Raw genomic sequence first — 18,750 nt, 5'->3', positions numbered from 1 at the left:
CCACTTCCTTACTCACCCATACCTACACCCTTTTTTCTCTCTTTCATTAGTAAAGACATTATGCATTTCAACAACACCAATGACAACAACATGAACAGAGTAAGAAAGAATAAACAAACAAAAGAAAAAGAGCCAAAGAAAAAGCACAGGAACTGCCTATAAATGGCAGAGATACAAAAAGTGTAGACTCACTCGTCTCACCTGACATTTTTTAATGGACTGGGAATCTGAGAAAAGTCTTGAGTCAGATCTTAGTAAAATTAAAGCACTACTGACAATATCCAAGTTATAGACCTACCAAAGTGCTTGCCAAATGAATGAAAAAGAATACCTGCATATGCATATAATTGAACAATACTAAGTCATGAAGCAGCATAAAAAATAGTAACTCACATTAAAATCAATACAAATAGGTAACATCAAGAATTAAGAACAAATAGTCAGAATCAGAAAGACAAGTACCACACATTTTCTTTCATGTGCGAAACTTCATAGTGACAATAAAAACATCTGGAAACAGAAAGTAGATGATTTCAACAGCTGTAATCTAAAATAATTGGACATTTCCAGGAAAATAGAAAAAATATACAAAATCATATAAAAGAAAAATAAGTAAGATTGTTAGTATTTAATAGCAAAACGGTATCAATTATTACAAATTTTTGTTTCTTTTTTTTTTCTTTTCTATATTCTTTGTTTACATTCCAAATGTTTTCCTCATTCCTGGTTTCCCCTCCCCATATGACCCGTAAGTCCACTTCTCTCCATCTATTCCACAATCACCTTCCTCCCATTTCTCTGTCCTGGTACTCCCCTAGAGTGCTGGATCAAGCCTTTCAAGGAAGCACTACTGGGCTTTCAGGGCCCTCTCCTTCCTTCTTCTTGGGAATCATTTGATATGCTAATTGTGTCTTAATTGTGTCTGAATAGTATTCAGAGCTTCTGGGCTAATTAATATCCACTTATCAGTGATTGCATTCCATATGTATTCTTTTGCGATTGGGTTACCTCACTTAGGATGATATTTTCCAGTTCCAACCACTTGCCTAAGAATTTCATGAATTCATTGTTTTTAATTGCTGAGTAGTATTCCATTGTGTAAATATACCACATTTTCTGTATCCATTCCTCCATTGAGGGACATGTGGGTTCTTTCCAGCTTCTGGATATTATAAAAAAGGCTGCTATGAACATAGTAGAGCATGTGTCATTATTGCATGCTGGGGAATCCTATGGGTATATGCCCAGGAACAGTATAGCAGGATCCTCCAGAAGGGTCATGCCCAGTTTTCTGAGGAACTGCCAGACTGATTTCCAGAGTGGTTGTACCAGCTTGCAATCCCACCAGCAGTGAAGGTGTGTTCCTCTTTCTCCACATCCTCCCCAACACCTGCTGTCTCTTGAGTTTTTAACCTTAGCCATTCTAACTGGTGTGAGGTGAAATCTCAGGGTTGTTTTGATTGGCATTTCCCTAATGACTAAGGATGTTGAGCATTTCTTAAGGTGCTTCTCAGCCATCCTAATTTCTTCTGGTGAAAATTCTTTGTTTAGCTCTGTACCTCGTTTTTTAATAGGGTTATTTGGTTCTCTGGGGTCTAACTTCTTGAGTTTTTTGTATATATTGGATATTAGCCCTCTGTCCGATGTAGGGTTGGTGAAGATCTTTTCCCAATTTGTTGGTTGCTGTTTTGTCCTTTTGACAGTGTCATTTGCCTTACAGAAACTTTGTAATTTTATGAAGTCCCATTTGTCAATTCTTGATCTTAGAGCATAAGCTATTGGCGTTCTTTTCAGGAACTTTTCCCCTGTGCCTATGTCCTCAAGGGTCTTTCCCAGTTTCTTTTCTATTAGTTTCAATGTGTCAGGTTTTATGTGGAGGTCCTTGATCCACTTGGAGTTGAGTTTAGTAAGATGAGATAAGAATAGATCAATTCTCATTCTTCTGCATGCAGACCTCCAATTGAACCAGCACCATTTGCTGAAAAGACTACCTTTTTTCCTCTGGTTATTTTCTGCTCCGTTGTCAAAGATCAACTGACCATAGGTGTGTGGGTTCATTTCTGGGTCTTCAACCCTATTCCATTGGTTCACTTGTCTGTCACTGTACCGGTATCATGCAGTTTTTAACACTATTGCTTGAGGTCTGGGATACTGATTTCCCCAGAAAGTTCTTTTAGTGTTGAGAATAGTTTTGGCTATCCTGGGTTTTTTGTTATACTAGATAAATTTGAGAATTGCTCTTTCTAACTCTACAAAGAACTGAGTTGGGATTTTGATGCGTATTGCGTTGAATCTGTATATTGCTTTTGGCAAGATGGCCTTTTTAACTACATTAATCCTGCCAATCCAAGAGCATGGAAGATTTTTCCATTTTCTGAGGTCTTCTTCAATTTCCTTCTTCAGAGACCTGAAGTTCTTGTTATACAGATCTTTCATTTGTTTGGTTAGAGTCACCCCAAGATACTTTATATGGTTTGTGGCTATTGTGAAGGGTGTCATTTCCCTAACTTCCTTCTCAACCTGCTTATCCTTTAAGTATAGGAAGGCTACTGATTTGTTTGAGTTGATTTTATAACCAGTCAGTTTGCTGAAGTTGTTTTTCAGCTACAGTAGTTCTCTGGTGGAGTTTTTGGGTCACTTAAGAAGACTATCTATCATCAAGGCTTGTTTCTTGAGACCATTTGCTTGTAAAATTGTCTTCCAGCCTTTTACTCTAACGTATTGTTTGTCTTTGACAATGAGGTGTGTTTCCTGTATGCAGCAAAATGTAGGATCCTTTTTACACATTCAGTCTGTTAGTCTATGTCTTTTTATTGGGGAATTGAGTCCATTGATGATAAGAGATATTAAGGAATAGTGATTATTACTTCCTGTCATTTTTGATGTCACGTTTTATATTTGATTGATTTACTTCTTTTGGGTTTGATGAAAGAAGGTTACTATCTTTCTTTTGCCATGGTATACTTTCCCTCCTTGTATTTGTGTTTTTCCCCATTATCCTTTGTAGGGCTGCGTTTGTGGAAAGATATTGTATAACTTTGGTTTTTTCATGGAATATCTTGTTTTCTCCATCTATTGTGATTGAGAGTTTTGCTGGGTATAGTAGTTTTGGCTGACATTTGTGTTTTCTTAGAGTCTGCATGAGATCTGCCCAGGATCTTCTAGCTTTCATGGTCTCTGGTGAGAAGTCTGGTATAATTCTGATAGGTCTTCCTTTATATGTTATTTGGCATTTTTCTCTTACTGCATTTAATATTCTTTCTTTGTTTAGGGTTTTGATTACTATGTGACGAGAGGTATTTCTGTTCTGGTCCAGTCTGTTTGGAGTTCTGTAGGTTTCTTGTATATTCATGGGCATCTCTCTTTTGGGGTTAGGGAATTTTTCTTCCATAATTTTGTTGAAGATATTTGCTTGGTTCTTTAAGTTGTAAATCTTCACTCTCATCTATACCTATAATCCTTAGGTTAGGTCTTCTCAATGTGTCCTGCACTTCCTGGATATTTTGGGTTACAAGCTTTTTGCATTTTGCATTTTCTTTGATTGTTGAGTCCATGGTTTCTATGGTATCTTCAACATCTGAGATTCTTTCTTCTATCTCTTGTATTCTGTTTTTGATATTTGCATCTATGGCCCCTGGTTTCTTCTGAAGGTTTTCTATTTCCAAAATTGTTTCCCTTTGTGCTTTCTTAGTTGTTTCTACTTCTGTTTTTAGATCTTGGATGGTTTTGCTCAGTTCTTTCACTTGCTTGTTTGTGTTTTCCTATAATTCTTTAAGAGATTTTTGTGATTCCTCTTTCATTACTCTGCCTGTTGACCCAAATTCTCCTGTATTTCTTTAAGTGATTTTTTTCCATTTCCTCCTTATTGACTTCTATCTTTAGACCCATATTCTCCTGAATTTCTTTAAATGATTTTTGTGTTTCCTTTGTAAGGGCTTCTAACTTTTGATCCATTTTCTCCTGCATTTCTTTAAGAGATTTATTTATGTTCTTTTGTTCCTCTAACAGCATCATGACCAGTGATTTTAAATCCAAATCTTGCTTCTCTGGTGTGTTGTGGTATCCTGAACTTGCTGTTGTTGGAGAATTGGGCTCAGATGCTGCCATATTGCCTTGATTTCTGTTAGTAACGTTCCTACGTTTGCCTTTTGCCATCTGGTTATCTCTAGCGTTACTTAGTCTTGTTGTTACTGGCTGGTGCTTGAACATCCTGTGAGCCTGCAAGGCTATTTACATACCACTGGATGATTGGGTTTCCCCTGGCACAGATTGCTGATGTGTTGCTTTCCTCTTTGGTGCTGTTTGAACCCTGGTGTGTCCTGCCCCAGGCAATGTTACACTCAGGTTGTCTCTGTGAACCTGGTGCTGCCCATCTGCTCTGTCAGGGAGTAAAGATGGTGGTGGGGAGCCCCTGAAAGTGTGAACTGCCCGCAGGGCATAGGCCCCATGCCTGGCTGACGCACAGATGCATTGCCAATCTGCCCATGTCCTGGGTGCAGGCAACAGCCCGGTGGGCTGCATCCCCAGAGATCTTAAACTCAGGATATCTCAGTACCTGCAGCCACTTGTCCTATCTGACTGGGAGTGAAGATAGCAGTGGGGAGCTTCTCTAAGTCACTAATTTTTATAAAACATGCAATTGATTATATGAAGTCAATGAAACATGCTATTAATTATGGAAGAATTGTTTAAAGGTTCTTTCAGAAAAGTGTAAGTAGAGATTATAAGCAGAATATCTATAAATGTTATAAAATTGAAGCAATGATCTATTGTAAACACAAGTAAGTATTTAATAAAATAACAGCTTATCTAATAATTATACAAACTCTAGTCATGATCAATCACTTTATTTCTTTTCTCTGAGTCCAAGTCAGGGTTTTCCAATGAATTAATGTAATTCTTCCTATCAACATGATTATATAAATTAATTCATCAAAATTATGCACATTTTGTGATAAAGTACAACATTTCTTAACTAAAATAAATTCCTAGCAATCTAAGAACAGAAATGTATTTCCTCAGTTTGGTGAAGAATATATATGAAAACTAATAATAGCATTATAATTAAATATGTAAAAATGAAAACCTGCCTCAGCCCTACTCTTAAGTGTATGTTTATTTAAAGTTAATTGTATATCCCGTGACTCACCATTTCCTGGATAAAACTAAATAAAAATCAATTTCTTTAAGTCTACAATCAATTGGTCAATCAATTGATGGAGAGAAGTCAATTTTTATGTGCTGGATTAAAAACAAATTATGTCAATTCTCTATCAGATATTTAAAAAAATATTCATGCTGGTCTGCTTGGGTTTGTACAAGTCTTGTGAGTGCTAGAACAATTTCTGAAGTTCATATGTGCAACCGCACTAATGTATCTAAAAATACCCTTTCTTGTTAGTCACTGATTATAACTATTACAATCCCTCCATGTGTACTCTTTGTCTGGGGGTTTAAATAAGCTTCTAACATAGGAACTTGGATTCCATTTAACTTTTCCTAAAAGCCTTGAGTTTTATTTATCTTTCCAGGTGCTACACTTTGGAAAGGTGTGCCCCACTATCTACTCTGTGCTTGTAACCCGTCCTGCGGGTCAGTTATTCCAGGGTTCTGAAGGGGTGCTACCTGAGGGTCAAAGGGGGGAGAGAAGGAAGGAGGCCAAGCACCAAGAAAGACAAGTCAATCTGGGTTATGTCAAAGCCTCGTTTAATGTTCTGGGGTACACAGATTTTAAGGCTTTCAGGAGGGACATGCCTCAAGGCAAAGACAAAGGAAGGAAGGGCAATCTTAGCAGTTTCAGCAGGAGGAGATTAGGGTCCTCTGGTGGAGACAACAGGTGTTTGCACAGGCTGGAGCCTGCTGCAGTTATCTCAGGACTTCGCAATTACCAGAGTCGGCGGGTGTTGATGCAGGCAGGACCATTCTGCAGTTATCTCGAGACAATGGCTAAACCAATGCCCGCGGGAGAGGCTCTTGTTTGCTTATCTCAGGGCCTTTGCCCTGTCAGCCAAAGTGAGGGTCTCTAATGGCTTCCCACATGTGCTCATACTCCTCTTCCCAATTTAATCCTAACAGTTTTCCTATTTCTTTTAAACTTTTATATCACTCTGTTCCCTTTGAATGTCCCACCATGGTCCTTAACTAATTCCATGACATCTATGGGACTTCCAAATATTTATCTGTTCAGCAGATTTATCTGAACACTCAATGAAACCAAACAATGAATGGACACAGAGCAATTCTATTCCCAACTTCAAAGCTATAGAGCTAGAACAAAGTATACACACACACACACACACACACACACACACACACACACAGAGAGAGAGAGAGAGAGAGAGAGAGAGAGTGAGAGAGAGAGATACATATTGTATATATATATGTATATATATATATATATATATACATATATATATATATATGACAAAGATCACAATGGATTCCAAGAATTGAGCTCTGATATAAAGTGGCATTTACTTTTGACAGGAGTGCCAAGATTGTTCAAAGTAGTCTCTAACTAAAAGTACTGGGTGAGCTGGATTGTTGCATGAAAAACCAATTGCATGAATAAGCTTAAAATTTTACATAATGCTTAGTTAATTATTTTAATCAATTTTGTCAATGAATATTTAAGCAAACATTGAAATGTTAGTAATAGAAATTCTTGGATAATTTGCTGTCATGCTTTATTAGTTGTTTTGTTTTGTTTTTCACTTGCTTTCTAACCAAATTGTCAGCATTTTATGCTTTGAGACCAATTCCCATGATAAAGGAGCTAGGGATTCAGATCACCAGCCTACAAATGGCTAAAAACTCCACACAGCACAGAAGAGAGAAACATTATTCAAGAGATACAACAGAACTGGAAATAGGAATTTCTGTTGCCTTCATTCTCATTAGTTAGGTAAGTGGGCTGCTATAATTAATGTCAATAGCCTACTAAAATTAGTAGTCATTTTCCTTGTGTAAGTAATATATACTTATATTTCCTCAGTTTCTGTTCCATTTGTCACAAAGCACTTTGTTCCCCTATGACTGTAGCTATGTTTATTTATTTCATTGAAAAGAAAAGTATTTCTTAATGTTTTCATTTAATTTGTTAATTCTTACAACAAAAATACTCGGGTCTCAAGTCACCATAACATAACCATTTATTCTATGCTGTTATTTTTTTTTATTTAAAAGCATTTACTGTTCTTCATTACCATAGAGAACTAAAAATCTTCAGAGCTTTGTCCAGTTTCTGTCTTGTTTTTCTTGGAGATTTCTGGTCTAGATTATATTTTCATAAAGGCTAGCTAAGAACTTAGGAACTTATCTTAAAGTGATTCTTTTCAGATCAGCAATAAGATGATGAGAATTTCTAGAGGAGTAATTAATAATCCTCCTGCTTACAGTTTTCAGTAGCTTTAAGTTGTAGAGCATATCTTCATTATCAATAAAGTAGCATCATCATTTATCTATGTAGTTATATACTTGCCTATGCTTATAGTTGCTAATATCTCACCTCTCTCAAAGATACACTGTACTTACCAAGAACCAAGATTTATTATTAAGACACACTCTCAGATTTTCAGAAGGTCATAAAGTTGGTAAGTTTTAAGAGAATAACCATTGTAAATAATACAAATGAAATAAAATATAACATGTTTCCAGGTCTGGTGTCAGGCCGTAGAGAAAACCTATCTAATCAGAATCAAGTAGAAAGGTACTATTAACAAACTGACATAGGAGAGAATTTTTGCTGTAAGAAGTAACAAATTAAATACAAACATTAAGAAATTCTTTTTCGTTTCAATAAAATCCTGAAACATAGCTACAGTCATGGAAGAACAAAGAGTTTTATGACAGACAAAACAGAAGCTGGGAAGATAGGCAGAAGGATTGCGAGAACTTTCCTCCTTTATTAAAAATGTCTGCAAGCAGAATTTACTTGAGATTTTAAGCAATGAGGTGGACAGAAAAACATCAGGAAATATTCCCCTGGTGTGCTTCTCACCTGCGTCCCCTTTAGAGTTTAGAGTGTTCCTTCACGTTTTGCTCTGTTCGCTTCTGTTTCTTTCTGGTCCATGTCCATGTCTCATCTCCACTGATCTTTGATTTTCATTTACTGTGTTATTAGCATCAGCTAACTAAATAGTGTTTATATTTTAGTGTAAACTAACAATATATTGCTCATTAACAACATTTTAATACTAGTGATAAATCTCTTTCTGAGAATGTTCTTTATGTGAATTCTGATATTTTATGAGAAAAACCACTGTTTACATATTGGCAGTCTTTATTATAACTATTAATGTTTGTTTGAATGATTCTGACATTACCATGTAAATTTTTATGGAAGTTAATCTTGATCCTATTATTTTGTAGAATAATCCACTTTTACTCTGACAGCATACAGGTCTTTGGTTAGTCTTCTAAATAACACATGAATATAATGTTGGAAGTAAAAGCCAGATGAAAGCCTACATTTTCAGATTCTCCAATGGTGACACTGATGTGTATTCCTGAACATTATTTTTCATTCAAATTTTTTCTTATTATTAATTTTACTTTAAATTCTCCAATTTTCAAACTGTAAATGTTTCCATATTTTTATATGTAAAATGACTTAATCTAAATGCTTCAAACTATTCTGTTGCATAAGTAAACATTTTGGTTGGTAATGAATTGATCTGAGCTATTGCAGAATAAATGTCATTTATGAATACAACATTTTCATTGATGATAGTATTCTAGAAATCAACTTGGTATCTCACTTTAGTAAATGTTTTCAATATATAATCCAAGAGTGGAAAAATAACACATTTGTTCAAGAATCTTGATAAGACTGAATTTCCTTTCTCTCCTTTACGTCTCATTACCCTTTCTCTATCTATTTCTATAATTATTTGTTTTATTTTTCTTGATTATCTTGATTGCTAATCTAAAAGCTAGCAAGCTTCTAATGACCTATATGGTTAATTAACATTATTGTTAATACACTGTTTGCTCAATGAGTGCATAGTTTGTGAATCATATGTACTTACTCTCCTTAAAATTAAGTCTACTCCTTCCAGGGTGAATTTTATCCTTCTACAAGCCCAAAAGTATAAATTATGATAGCTTTATAAGCCATAATCAATTAGTAACAAGGAATACTTTGACTTAAAAGAAAGCCAAAGTAAACTGGTTAGTTCCCCAGCCATTGAGAACAAAAACAATTAATAGTACTGTGTTTTATTAGTGTTTCTGCATGTAATGCTTATGTTTGCCTGTGTGTCAATACACATGCATGGATGCCTGTGAACATGTGTGAATGTGTGAAGGTCAGATAATAGTGATAGCTGTTGCTTCTCACATGCCAGCTTCCTTGGTATACTTTGAATATGTGTGAGAGAGATACCATGCTTTTGGTTCCTCACATTGAATGAGTAAAACTTTTCAGACTAATTTTTACTCCTTGGATGGAAAACATACACTGTCAATTACCTCGGTGATCATACATTCATCCCTTGCTTAAGTTTGTTTAAATTATAAAAATTTAACTGATATATAAAATATGACTATCAGCTAAGCAGAACCATTCAGTTTTTATTAGAAATATAACTCTTAAATACAAGCTTCTGATGTATTTTTGTCTCACAACAATTTTATTAAAAATACATTATCTGTTTGTTTGGTTTTTTTTTCTGTAGCCTTAGGTTTGGTTTCCCTATAGTTAGATTTTTTGATATTCTTTTAACAGTGTCTGTCAGAGAAGTTAAAACAAGTTACATTCTGATTGTCAGTTCATGAAACAGTATTGCTTCCTTAGTCCTAATCACAGAACTTCATCATATTATGAAAAACTTGATGACACAAATGAAAATCAATAATCCTGGCCCTCTATTTATGTTTTCTCAGATTATACAGCGGTAGATTTACCACATACGTGGTGACTATGAGTATATACTTAGGAGAAAACAGCAAAGATCTTAATACAAGTGTTTGCTTTCAATACACTTTCATAATCTCAAGGTCACTGTAGAGGACATTTCAAACTTGTGTACTCTATTTCCTCATCTGTGGCAACTGCTGTTTGGCACATTGTAGGCAGAAGCTTGTGAGGCAGACAACCCTTCTTCTATGCTTCTTTATCTGAGTCATCAGAGCTTTTTCTTTGTTTAAAGTTGTTTATTCTTCTGATATTCAATCTGCCTGCAATTCTGCAGAATCTGGGCCACCTTTGTACTAAAGAACATAGCATTATTTTTGAAATATAATATATACTCATAATGGATTGTAGCAGATTGCAGGCATATTCTTCAAAACATGGAAGATCACAGAGATCTATTTATTGGTTAGTCCATATTTGGAAACAATTTATGTGTTCCTTTCAACATTTATTCATATTACCTTTTACATTTTAATATAAAATGATTTATTGTAATGAATTCACAAATAAAATGTCCCAATGATGGTTCTTATTTTACTATTTCTGGTAACTCTTTACATATTTTGTTTTGTGTTGTAGAATGATCTGAATAACTGAAGACAGATCCAATGAATGAAGCAAATTACTCTAAAGTAACTGAATTTATATTCATGGGATTATCAACCTATAGACCAACACAATATTTTCTCTTTGCATTCGCTATAATATCATATGCAGCAACATTTATAGGAAATTTTTCAGTTGTGTTTATAGTGATCTTTGACCCTCATTTACATTCACCCATGTACTTCCTTTTAGGTAATCTTTCATTCGTTGACTTTTGTTTTTCTACTTCAACAGTTCCTAAGTTGATTTCTGACCTGTACTCAGGTCACAGTATCATTTCAATCCAGAGTTGTATCTTCCAGATGTTTATCCTCCATCTCCTGGGAGGATGTGAGATGGTGTTGCTGGTAGCCATGGCCTGGGACAGATATGTGGCCATATGCAAACCCCTCTACTACCTGACCATCATGACCCCACGGATGTGCCTTTTGCTTTTGACTGGTGCCTGGATTATTGGTCTCATTCATTCAGTGGCTCAATTAGCTTTTGTTGTCCATTTGCCTTTTTGTGCTTCTAATGAGATAGATAGCTTTTACTGTGATCTTCCTCGGTTCATCAAACTGGCCTGTATAGACACCTACAGAATGGAGTTCTTGGTTACTGCTGACAGTGGATTGATTTCTCTCAGTACCTTCCTCTTATTGATTATCTCCTACATCTTCATACTGTTTACTGTACAGAAACAGTCCTTGGGCAGTTTGTCCAAGGCCCTCTCTACTCTTTCAGCTCACATCTCTGTGGTAATTTTATTCTTTGGACCATGCATCTTCGTGTACATGTGGCCATTTCCTACTGTGCCAGTGGATAAGTTCCTTGCCATTCTGGACTTCATGATTACACCTGTCCTGAACCCTGCCATTTACACGCTGAGGAACAAAGACATGAAGGTGGCGATGAGAAGACTGAGTGTTCAGTTCCTGAATAGGAAAAGTGTCTGCTAAGTTCCTCATAAGCATACACAACCTAAATACTCTATTATAAACACAAATGTTAAATTATCACCTCTAACATTATGTATTATACCTATTTACCACAACTTGATAAACTCGAATAATTTATTTAAAGTTGGTATGATTACATATGTATAGGATATTAGCTATATAGTATTACATGTTTATTGGTGTTGATTTATATATTATATATGCATTATTGATTGATTACATATTTTTGGATATTATGAAATGCATATTTTAGAGCATTTGAAAAGCATTATTGGAAACATAAGTAACATCCATTATTTCCACATCTGAAAAAATTCATTGCCTTCCAGACATCTCTTGTAGTAGGGACATATTTAATCAAATCTGGCTTCAAACTCAAATTTTCCCTGCATCAACTTCCTGGATATGCGAATTAAAATGTTCACCATCACATCTGACTAGTTTTTCCGTTTATATTTGTGATGGGTGACTGTGTATGGTGAGACTACTTGGTGTGGGAGAGTGTCAGCAGGAATAGGAGACAGATGTAGTCTAGTCTCTGGTGGGAGAGTGAGAGAGGTTGCAGAGACAAAGAGGTAATGCGAGGTCTTACTTTCCAGAAGTGCATTTGAAGTCATGAAGTTATGTAGGAGCTGAGACAAGGGGTGCTGCTTAAATATCTAGCAGCTCCAGGAGAAGGAGAATGATGTTCACGACTGGGAAGAGGAAGGCAAGGAGCTTCACCTTGTATGAGTAGAGAAGGAAGGAAAGAAGGAGGGGGAGGAGGGAAGGAGGGAGGGCAAGCACGGAGTCAGGTGGAGGTGAGAGTTGAGGAGCACCATTTCTACAATGAGGATGACGAATGTGCTTTACGATATGACTCAGGACACTGAACATTTCTTTAGGTGTTTCACAGCCGGGAAAGGGGAATAGGGGGAGGACTTATGTGCGGAGGTACTGAAAGAAGAGAAAGGGCTAATATTGGGTTGTAAACTGAATCAATAAATAAATATTTTAAAAGGAAATAACTAAGATTTTCATTGAGCTCCATAGATATTTCATAATATTTGATGGAATATGGGTTTACATTCCTGTACTGAGTTGGCCAGAAGTGGCTTGTTCATGTACAAGGGACGTCCTTAAATCCCAGGGGTTAGCCTTCCTCAAGCTTTGCTCCTGTGCATGCGCACACCAATGTTTGCCAGCGTTGCTTGGCAACCTGGATTCTATCAACTGTATCTGTGGGAGTCAGAAGCTATTTTCCCCACCCTAAAACCGTGGTGGGGGAACTTGTGAGCATATCTTGATTTAAAGTGATACTAAGTTTGGGTATTAGCGAGTCTAAGAATAAGACCTGGCAAAATCTGAAGGGTGAGAAGGGGAGGGGTGGGTGAGACCAGTAGCCTCAGTCATGAAGAAGATCGTGGTTCACGGAGTTAAAGAAAAGACACCAATGGGTTTCTGCGATGTCCCACGAAAAAACCTGTTGAACTTTTTACGAGATATGAAAAGCATTTCTGTGCCAAATGAACCGAGATACAAACCTCTCAGAAAGATACACCAGGCTGCAAGCGAGGGTGATACAGAGAGATTACAGAGAATGATAAGTCTTGGGAAACACAGTGTGCACGACAGAGACTTTAAGCAAAGGTAATAGGGCCCTTGATATACTGGGAGTGGCTTGCATGGAGGATGTGAGACAGCCTCTGTTATGTCCAAAGACCAGGGTAAAGGAGCCAAAGGGAGGGAGAGGCCTCTCTGCTCCTTCTCTGGATCCTAAGCATCTCCTTATGACTTTCACTCTTGCTAGCTAGCTCAGATCTTTCAACTCCACCTATAAATTTATCCCAATAAATCATGAATTTACCAACTATATTTATTTGTTCTCTTAACCAATTTGTTTACCAATAGTAATATGAACACCTACCATATAACATTCATATTTAATTATTATTAAAACCTTCTTGCTTTGCCACCTCAAAGAAAATTTAAAAACATTAAGTACATTTTCGAATCCTTGAAATTAATTGTAAACATGTCAGAGAAAATTTATTATCTTGTACTTAAACTTTTCTTTGCTAAGAAGAAGGAATAATGATAATCTTAAATTGAGCTATTAAGTGCAGGTAGAAATATAAGAATTTGCATAATTCCTATTGGTACATCATTGTGCTATTCTATGGGATAATTACTATTTTTGTTTTTGTTTTTGTTTTTTTTTTGCTTTACTGATATCAAATTTATGGCCTTTTTACTAATATAGTAAGTACTGATATAGCAATACTAATACTAATATAATAAGCTAGTGAATTGTTCTATTTTTCATAAGGGAATTAAATATTTGTTCAGAAGATAAGAGAATCACATAACATTAAATGTTTAATAATTCTGTGCTATTTAACGTGTTATGATTACCTGAGTAATTGTTGATTTTTAGATACCGTTCTAGAATTTCACTTAAAATTCCCTTTTCTGTAGGACTGCTCTGCATTTTGCCTGTGCCTATGGCCAGGTGGAAGTAGTAGGTGTTCTACTGAGAAATAATTGTGATATTGATGCTGTTGACAGGAACTTCATCACGCCTCTGATGAAGGTATACACACTTCTCCAAATCCAGCATAACATAGGCTTAATTATGTCACTGTGAAAGGAACTGACCCCGTGAACATGTCACTACTTCATGAATCCTGTGTGATGTTTATATTGAATTCTTTGAACAAGTCACCTGTTTCTTGGTATATTCCTAGGCTGTTCAAAACTGGGCATATGAATGTGTGTGTACATTGTTGAAGCACGGTGCTGATCCGAACCGTATGGACAAAAATGGCAATACTTCTCTCCACTACGCTGTGTGTGAAGATAACCAGGCACTGGCTAAGTGCTTGCTTAAATACAGTGCAAACATGGAACAAAAAAACAAGGTATAGTTCATCCCACTGTAATTTCCAAATAATCTGAAATATGTGTGTGTGTGTGTTAAAATAATAGAAGTAGGATTAAATTTACATGTTAAAAATTCAAGCATTCTTAAATGAAAATATTCTGACACAGCTTGTTTGTATAACAATATGACTTCAAATAGGGATGCTTTAAAGAAAGCATTATAGAATGTTTCTGTATTGAAGACTGGCATATTTGCTGTTTTGGATTAAGGTAAAATTTCTTAGTTTATGTCTTCTTTTTCACAAAAATTAGTTTCTAAATTGTGTGAGGTAACACACTTAAAGAACAAAACTTCTCTTGCTAATGAATGTATGTTCAAATTCAAATGGAGCAAAATAATTTATGACAAAGTTTATTGTTGTTGACAAATATAATAAAATGATATATTTCTATATATTAATACTGAATTAAAAAAGATTGAACCAGATCCTGATCAGAAATATGTTGGCTTATCTCAAAATTAGGCTATTAAAGGGAAACAAGAAGAATTACAACTATTTTCAACTTATAATTTCAATAATTTTTAATAAAATTATTTTGATCACATTTTTTCCAAACCCAAACTCCTCCAGGATCTTCATCCCTCATCTTTTTACCTACCCAACTACATGACCCCTTTCACAAAAAAGGAAAACCAGGAACACCACAACTCTATAGAACAAAAATCAAAAGAAACAGAATCACTTGAAGATTAGTTTGTGTGTACTGCTACAGTGATTTCTGTTAGGCAAGTGGCCATTCTTGACTTAAAAACATGACTGCACAGTGCCACCTGATGAAAACTCTGAAGACGTGATATAGATAGTGAGTAAGTGTTCAGAGTGTGGAAAAACAGAAGAAATATCAAAGAATTTACTGGTATATTTTCATTGTTGTCAAAGGAACAACATCACTAACCTCTGCTCTCAAATCTAGGAAGCTTAGATGGAGTTGAAGGATTAACTCATGTTTTTCCATAGTGAAATGAAATGCAATTCTATCTTCATGTTCTATTCCCATCAAAGAATACTAGAAATATTCTAGTGACCCAGTCCTTTCTCTTTTCAGTGATATGATCAAATGGTGAAGGTAATTAGACCTGTGGATTAGAAATGAGACTGAAATTACAGGCTGCGTCTTAGTTTTAGAATTATATGTCTCTGGATAAATTTGGACAACTTTGCAGACTTTAACACTGTAAATCAAATGAGTTATGAGCAGGTTATTTATAGAATTACTTCCCCTAAATTCTGAAACAGTTCCTAGCTAAACACTAAATGTATAAATTTTGGATCACAAATTTGAAGGAACTCTAGAAGGGCCAGTTTGATTCCAATAATCTTAGCTAAACTTTCTTCTTTATTAAAAGAGTAAAGAATTTTCTTTAAAAACATATATATATATATATATATATATATATATATATATATATGTGTGTGTGTGTGTGTGTGTGTGTGTGTGTGTGTGTGTTTGGAAAGAATATGGAGTTAGAAGGTTAACCATTGGTTTATAGAATAATACCACTTTGCTTTCAGACCACAATAATTCACTACTTTTATATGATTTTGAAAATAATAATTAGATGCCGAACTTTTAAAAGTTCTTTGTACTATTAATATTAAGGTCAACATGTCTCAAACTGATAATTGCAAACTATTTTTCTACATCAAAGAGTAGCAAGTCATAAACCTTGACAGTTGAAGCTGTTAGGTGCTCTCGGTGTGACTTCTACATGCATACAGACCAGGAATGATGTCCTGGAATTTGTAAACACTGAAAACCAAACAGCAACAGAAAAGAGAATGCAAGTAAAGTGCAAATTAACAAGGTTTGAAACTTTCTTGGGTCAATATTAAGAGTGTATATTTCCTTTGTTGAAATTATCAGATTATAAAACATGTTAGATGATTTCATTCTCTATTCATTCTCAATTAACTCTATTCATTAATAAATATTGGGTAATAAAATCCCATTGGAAACAACACTCACTGGAAGGATAAAAACACAGGAGCTATGGACTTATCATGGTCTGTGGATACCATTGGTTTCCTCCAAGATCTGAGCCCAGATCTGAGCCTCATGTAGAAACCTGATTAACAAATTGCTCTTAAAGAATGGAATCCTAGACCCACATGAGAGCTCTGTGGGCAAAGGGGATTACTGCTACAGGTAAGTAGATGACAAGCATTTCTTTTATTTTATTCGATATATTTTTTAATTACCTTTCAAATGACTTCCCCTTTTCTGGCTCCCCACTCCCCGAAAGTGGGGGGCCAGAAATGGAAGCCCTCTTCCCTCCCCCTGCTCCCACATCCACCCCTTCCTACTTCCCTCTTCTGGTATACCCCTATACTGCTGCACTGAGTCTTAAAAGAACAAGAGGCCACTCCTCCATTCTTCTTGGACATCATTTAATATGTGGATTATGTCTTGGGTATTCCAAGTTTCTAGGCTAATATATGAATCAGTGAGTGCATACCATGATTGATTTTTTGAGACTGGGTTGCCTCACTTAGTATGATGTGCACCAGTTCCATCCATTTGTCTAGGAATTTCATGAATTCATTGTTTCTAATTGCGGAGTAGTATTCCATTGTGTAAATATACCCCAATTTTTGTATCCATTCGTTGAGGGACACCTGGGTTCCTTCCAACTTCTGGCTATTACAAATAGGGCTGCTATGAACATAGTAGAGCATGTGTCCTGATTGCATGCCGGGGAATCCTTTGGGTACATGCCCAGGAGTGGTATAGCAGGGTCCTCTGGAAGTGTTATACCCAGATTTCTGAGGAACCGCCATACTGGTTTCCAAACTGGTTGTATCGTCCTGTAATCCCACCAGCAGTGGAGGAGTGTTCCTCTTTCTCCACATCCTTGCCAACACCTGCTGTCACCTGAGTTTTTAACCTTAGCCATTCTGATTGGTGTGAGGTGAAATCTCAGGGTTGTTTTGATTTGCATTTCCCTAATGATTAATGATGTTGACCATTTCTTAAGGTGCTTCTCAGCCATCCGAAGTTCTTCATGTGAAAATTCTTTGTTTAGCCCCACTTTTTAATAGGGTTATTTGGTTCTCTGGGGTCTAACTTCTTGAGTTCTTTGTATATATTAGATATTAGCCCTCTGTCGGATTTAGGGTTGGAAAAGATCCTTTCCCAATCTGTGGGTTGACGTTTTGTCCTTTTGACAGTGTCCTTTGCCATACAGAAACTTTGTAGTTTTATGAGGTCCCATTTGTCAATTCTTGATCTTAGAGCATAAGCTATTGGTGTTCTGTTCAGGAACTTTTCCACTGTGCCCATGTCCTCAAGGGTCTTCCCCAGTTTCTTTTCTATTAGTTTCAGTGTGTCAGGTTTTATGTGGAGGTCCTTGATCCACTTGAAGTTGAGCTTAGTACAAGGAGATAAGAATGGATCAATTTGCATTCTTCTGCATGCTGACCTCCAATTGAACCAGCACTATTTGTTGAAAAGGCTATCATTTTTCCACTGGATGTTTTCAGCTCCTTTGTCGAAGATCAAGTGACCATAGGTGTGTGGGTTCATTTCTGGGTCTTCAATCCTATTCCACTGATGAACATGCCTGACATTGTACCAATACCGTGCAGGTTTTTTTTTTTTTTTTTTTATCACTATTGCTCTGTAGTAATGTTTGAGGTCTGGGATACTGATTGCCCCAGGAAGTTCTTTTACTGTTGAGAATAGTTTTAGCTATCCTGGGTTTTTTGTTATTCCAGATGAATTTGAGAATTGCTTTTTCTAACTCTATGAAGAACTGAGTTGGGATTTTGATGGGTATTGCGTTGAATCTGTAGATTGCTTTTGGCAAGATGGCCATTTGAACTATATTAATCCTGCCAATCTGTGAGTATGGATGATTTTTTCCATTTTCTGAGGTCTTCTTCAATTTCCTTCTTCAGCGATCTGAAGATCTTGTCATATAGGTCTTTTACTTGTTTCGTTAGAGTCACCCCAAGATACTTTATGCTGTTTGTGGCTATTGTGAAGGGGGTCATTTCCCAGTTCCTTGGACTGAAAGGTGCTGCTTTCTCACTCTTGCAAGGGTTTCTTTTTACAGAAACTGTTTTAAGGCTCAAGTCTGCTTCTGGCTGTTACAAAAAGGGCTACTATGAAAATAGTGAAACATGTGTCCTAATTACATGCTGGGGAATCCTCTGGGTATATGCCCAGGAGTGGCATAAAGGGGTCCTCCTGTAGTATCATACCGAGTTTTCTGAGGAACTGCCAAACTGATTTCCAGAGTTGTTTCACCAGCTTGCAATCCCACAAGCCGTGCAGGAGTGTTCCTCTTTCTCCACATCCTATGCAGTATCTGCTGTCTCCTGAGGTTTTGATCTTAGCCATTATGACTGGTGTGAAGTGAAA

At 36.2% G+C, this 18,750-nt stretch overlaps 2 protein-coding genes across 2 annotated transcripts in view; both read left to right on the top strand.

Moving 5' to 3' along the window:
• Window positions 1-10,524: 10,524 nt before the first annotated feature.
• LOC127684479 (olfactory receptor 4F6-like) lies at window positions 10,525-11,463 on the top strand. Its single transcript, XM_052181399.1, has one exon. The coding sequence runs from the start codon at window positions 10,525-10,527 to the stop codon at window positions 11,461-11,463; it is 939 nt and encodes a 312-aa protein (XP_052037359.1).
• Window positions 11,464-12,853: 1,390 nt separating this feature from the next.
• LOC127684876 (uncharacterized) overlaps window positions 12,854-18,750 on the top strand; it is a 204,288-nt gene continuing 198,391 nt past the window's right edge. Inside the window, 3 exon segments of the mRNA XM_052181666.1 lie at window positions 12,854-13,092; window positions 13,921-14,035; window positions 14,190-14,363. Coding sequence (XP_052037626.1) covers window positions 12,854-13,092; window positions 13,921-14,035; window positions 14,190-14,363 — 528 coding nt within the window.

This window comes from Apodemus sylvaticus, chromosome 5 (assembly GCF_947179515.1).
Source record: "Apodemus sylvaticus chromosome 5, mApoSyl1.1, whole genome shotgun sequence".
NCBI classification, from domain to species: Eukaryota; Metazoa; Chordata; class Mammalia; order Rodentia; family Muridae; genus Apodemus; species Apodemus sylvaticus.
Note: the sequence above shows the minus strand (reverse complement) of the source record. Positions and strands in the feature narration are given on the sequence as shown.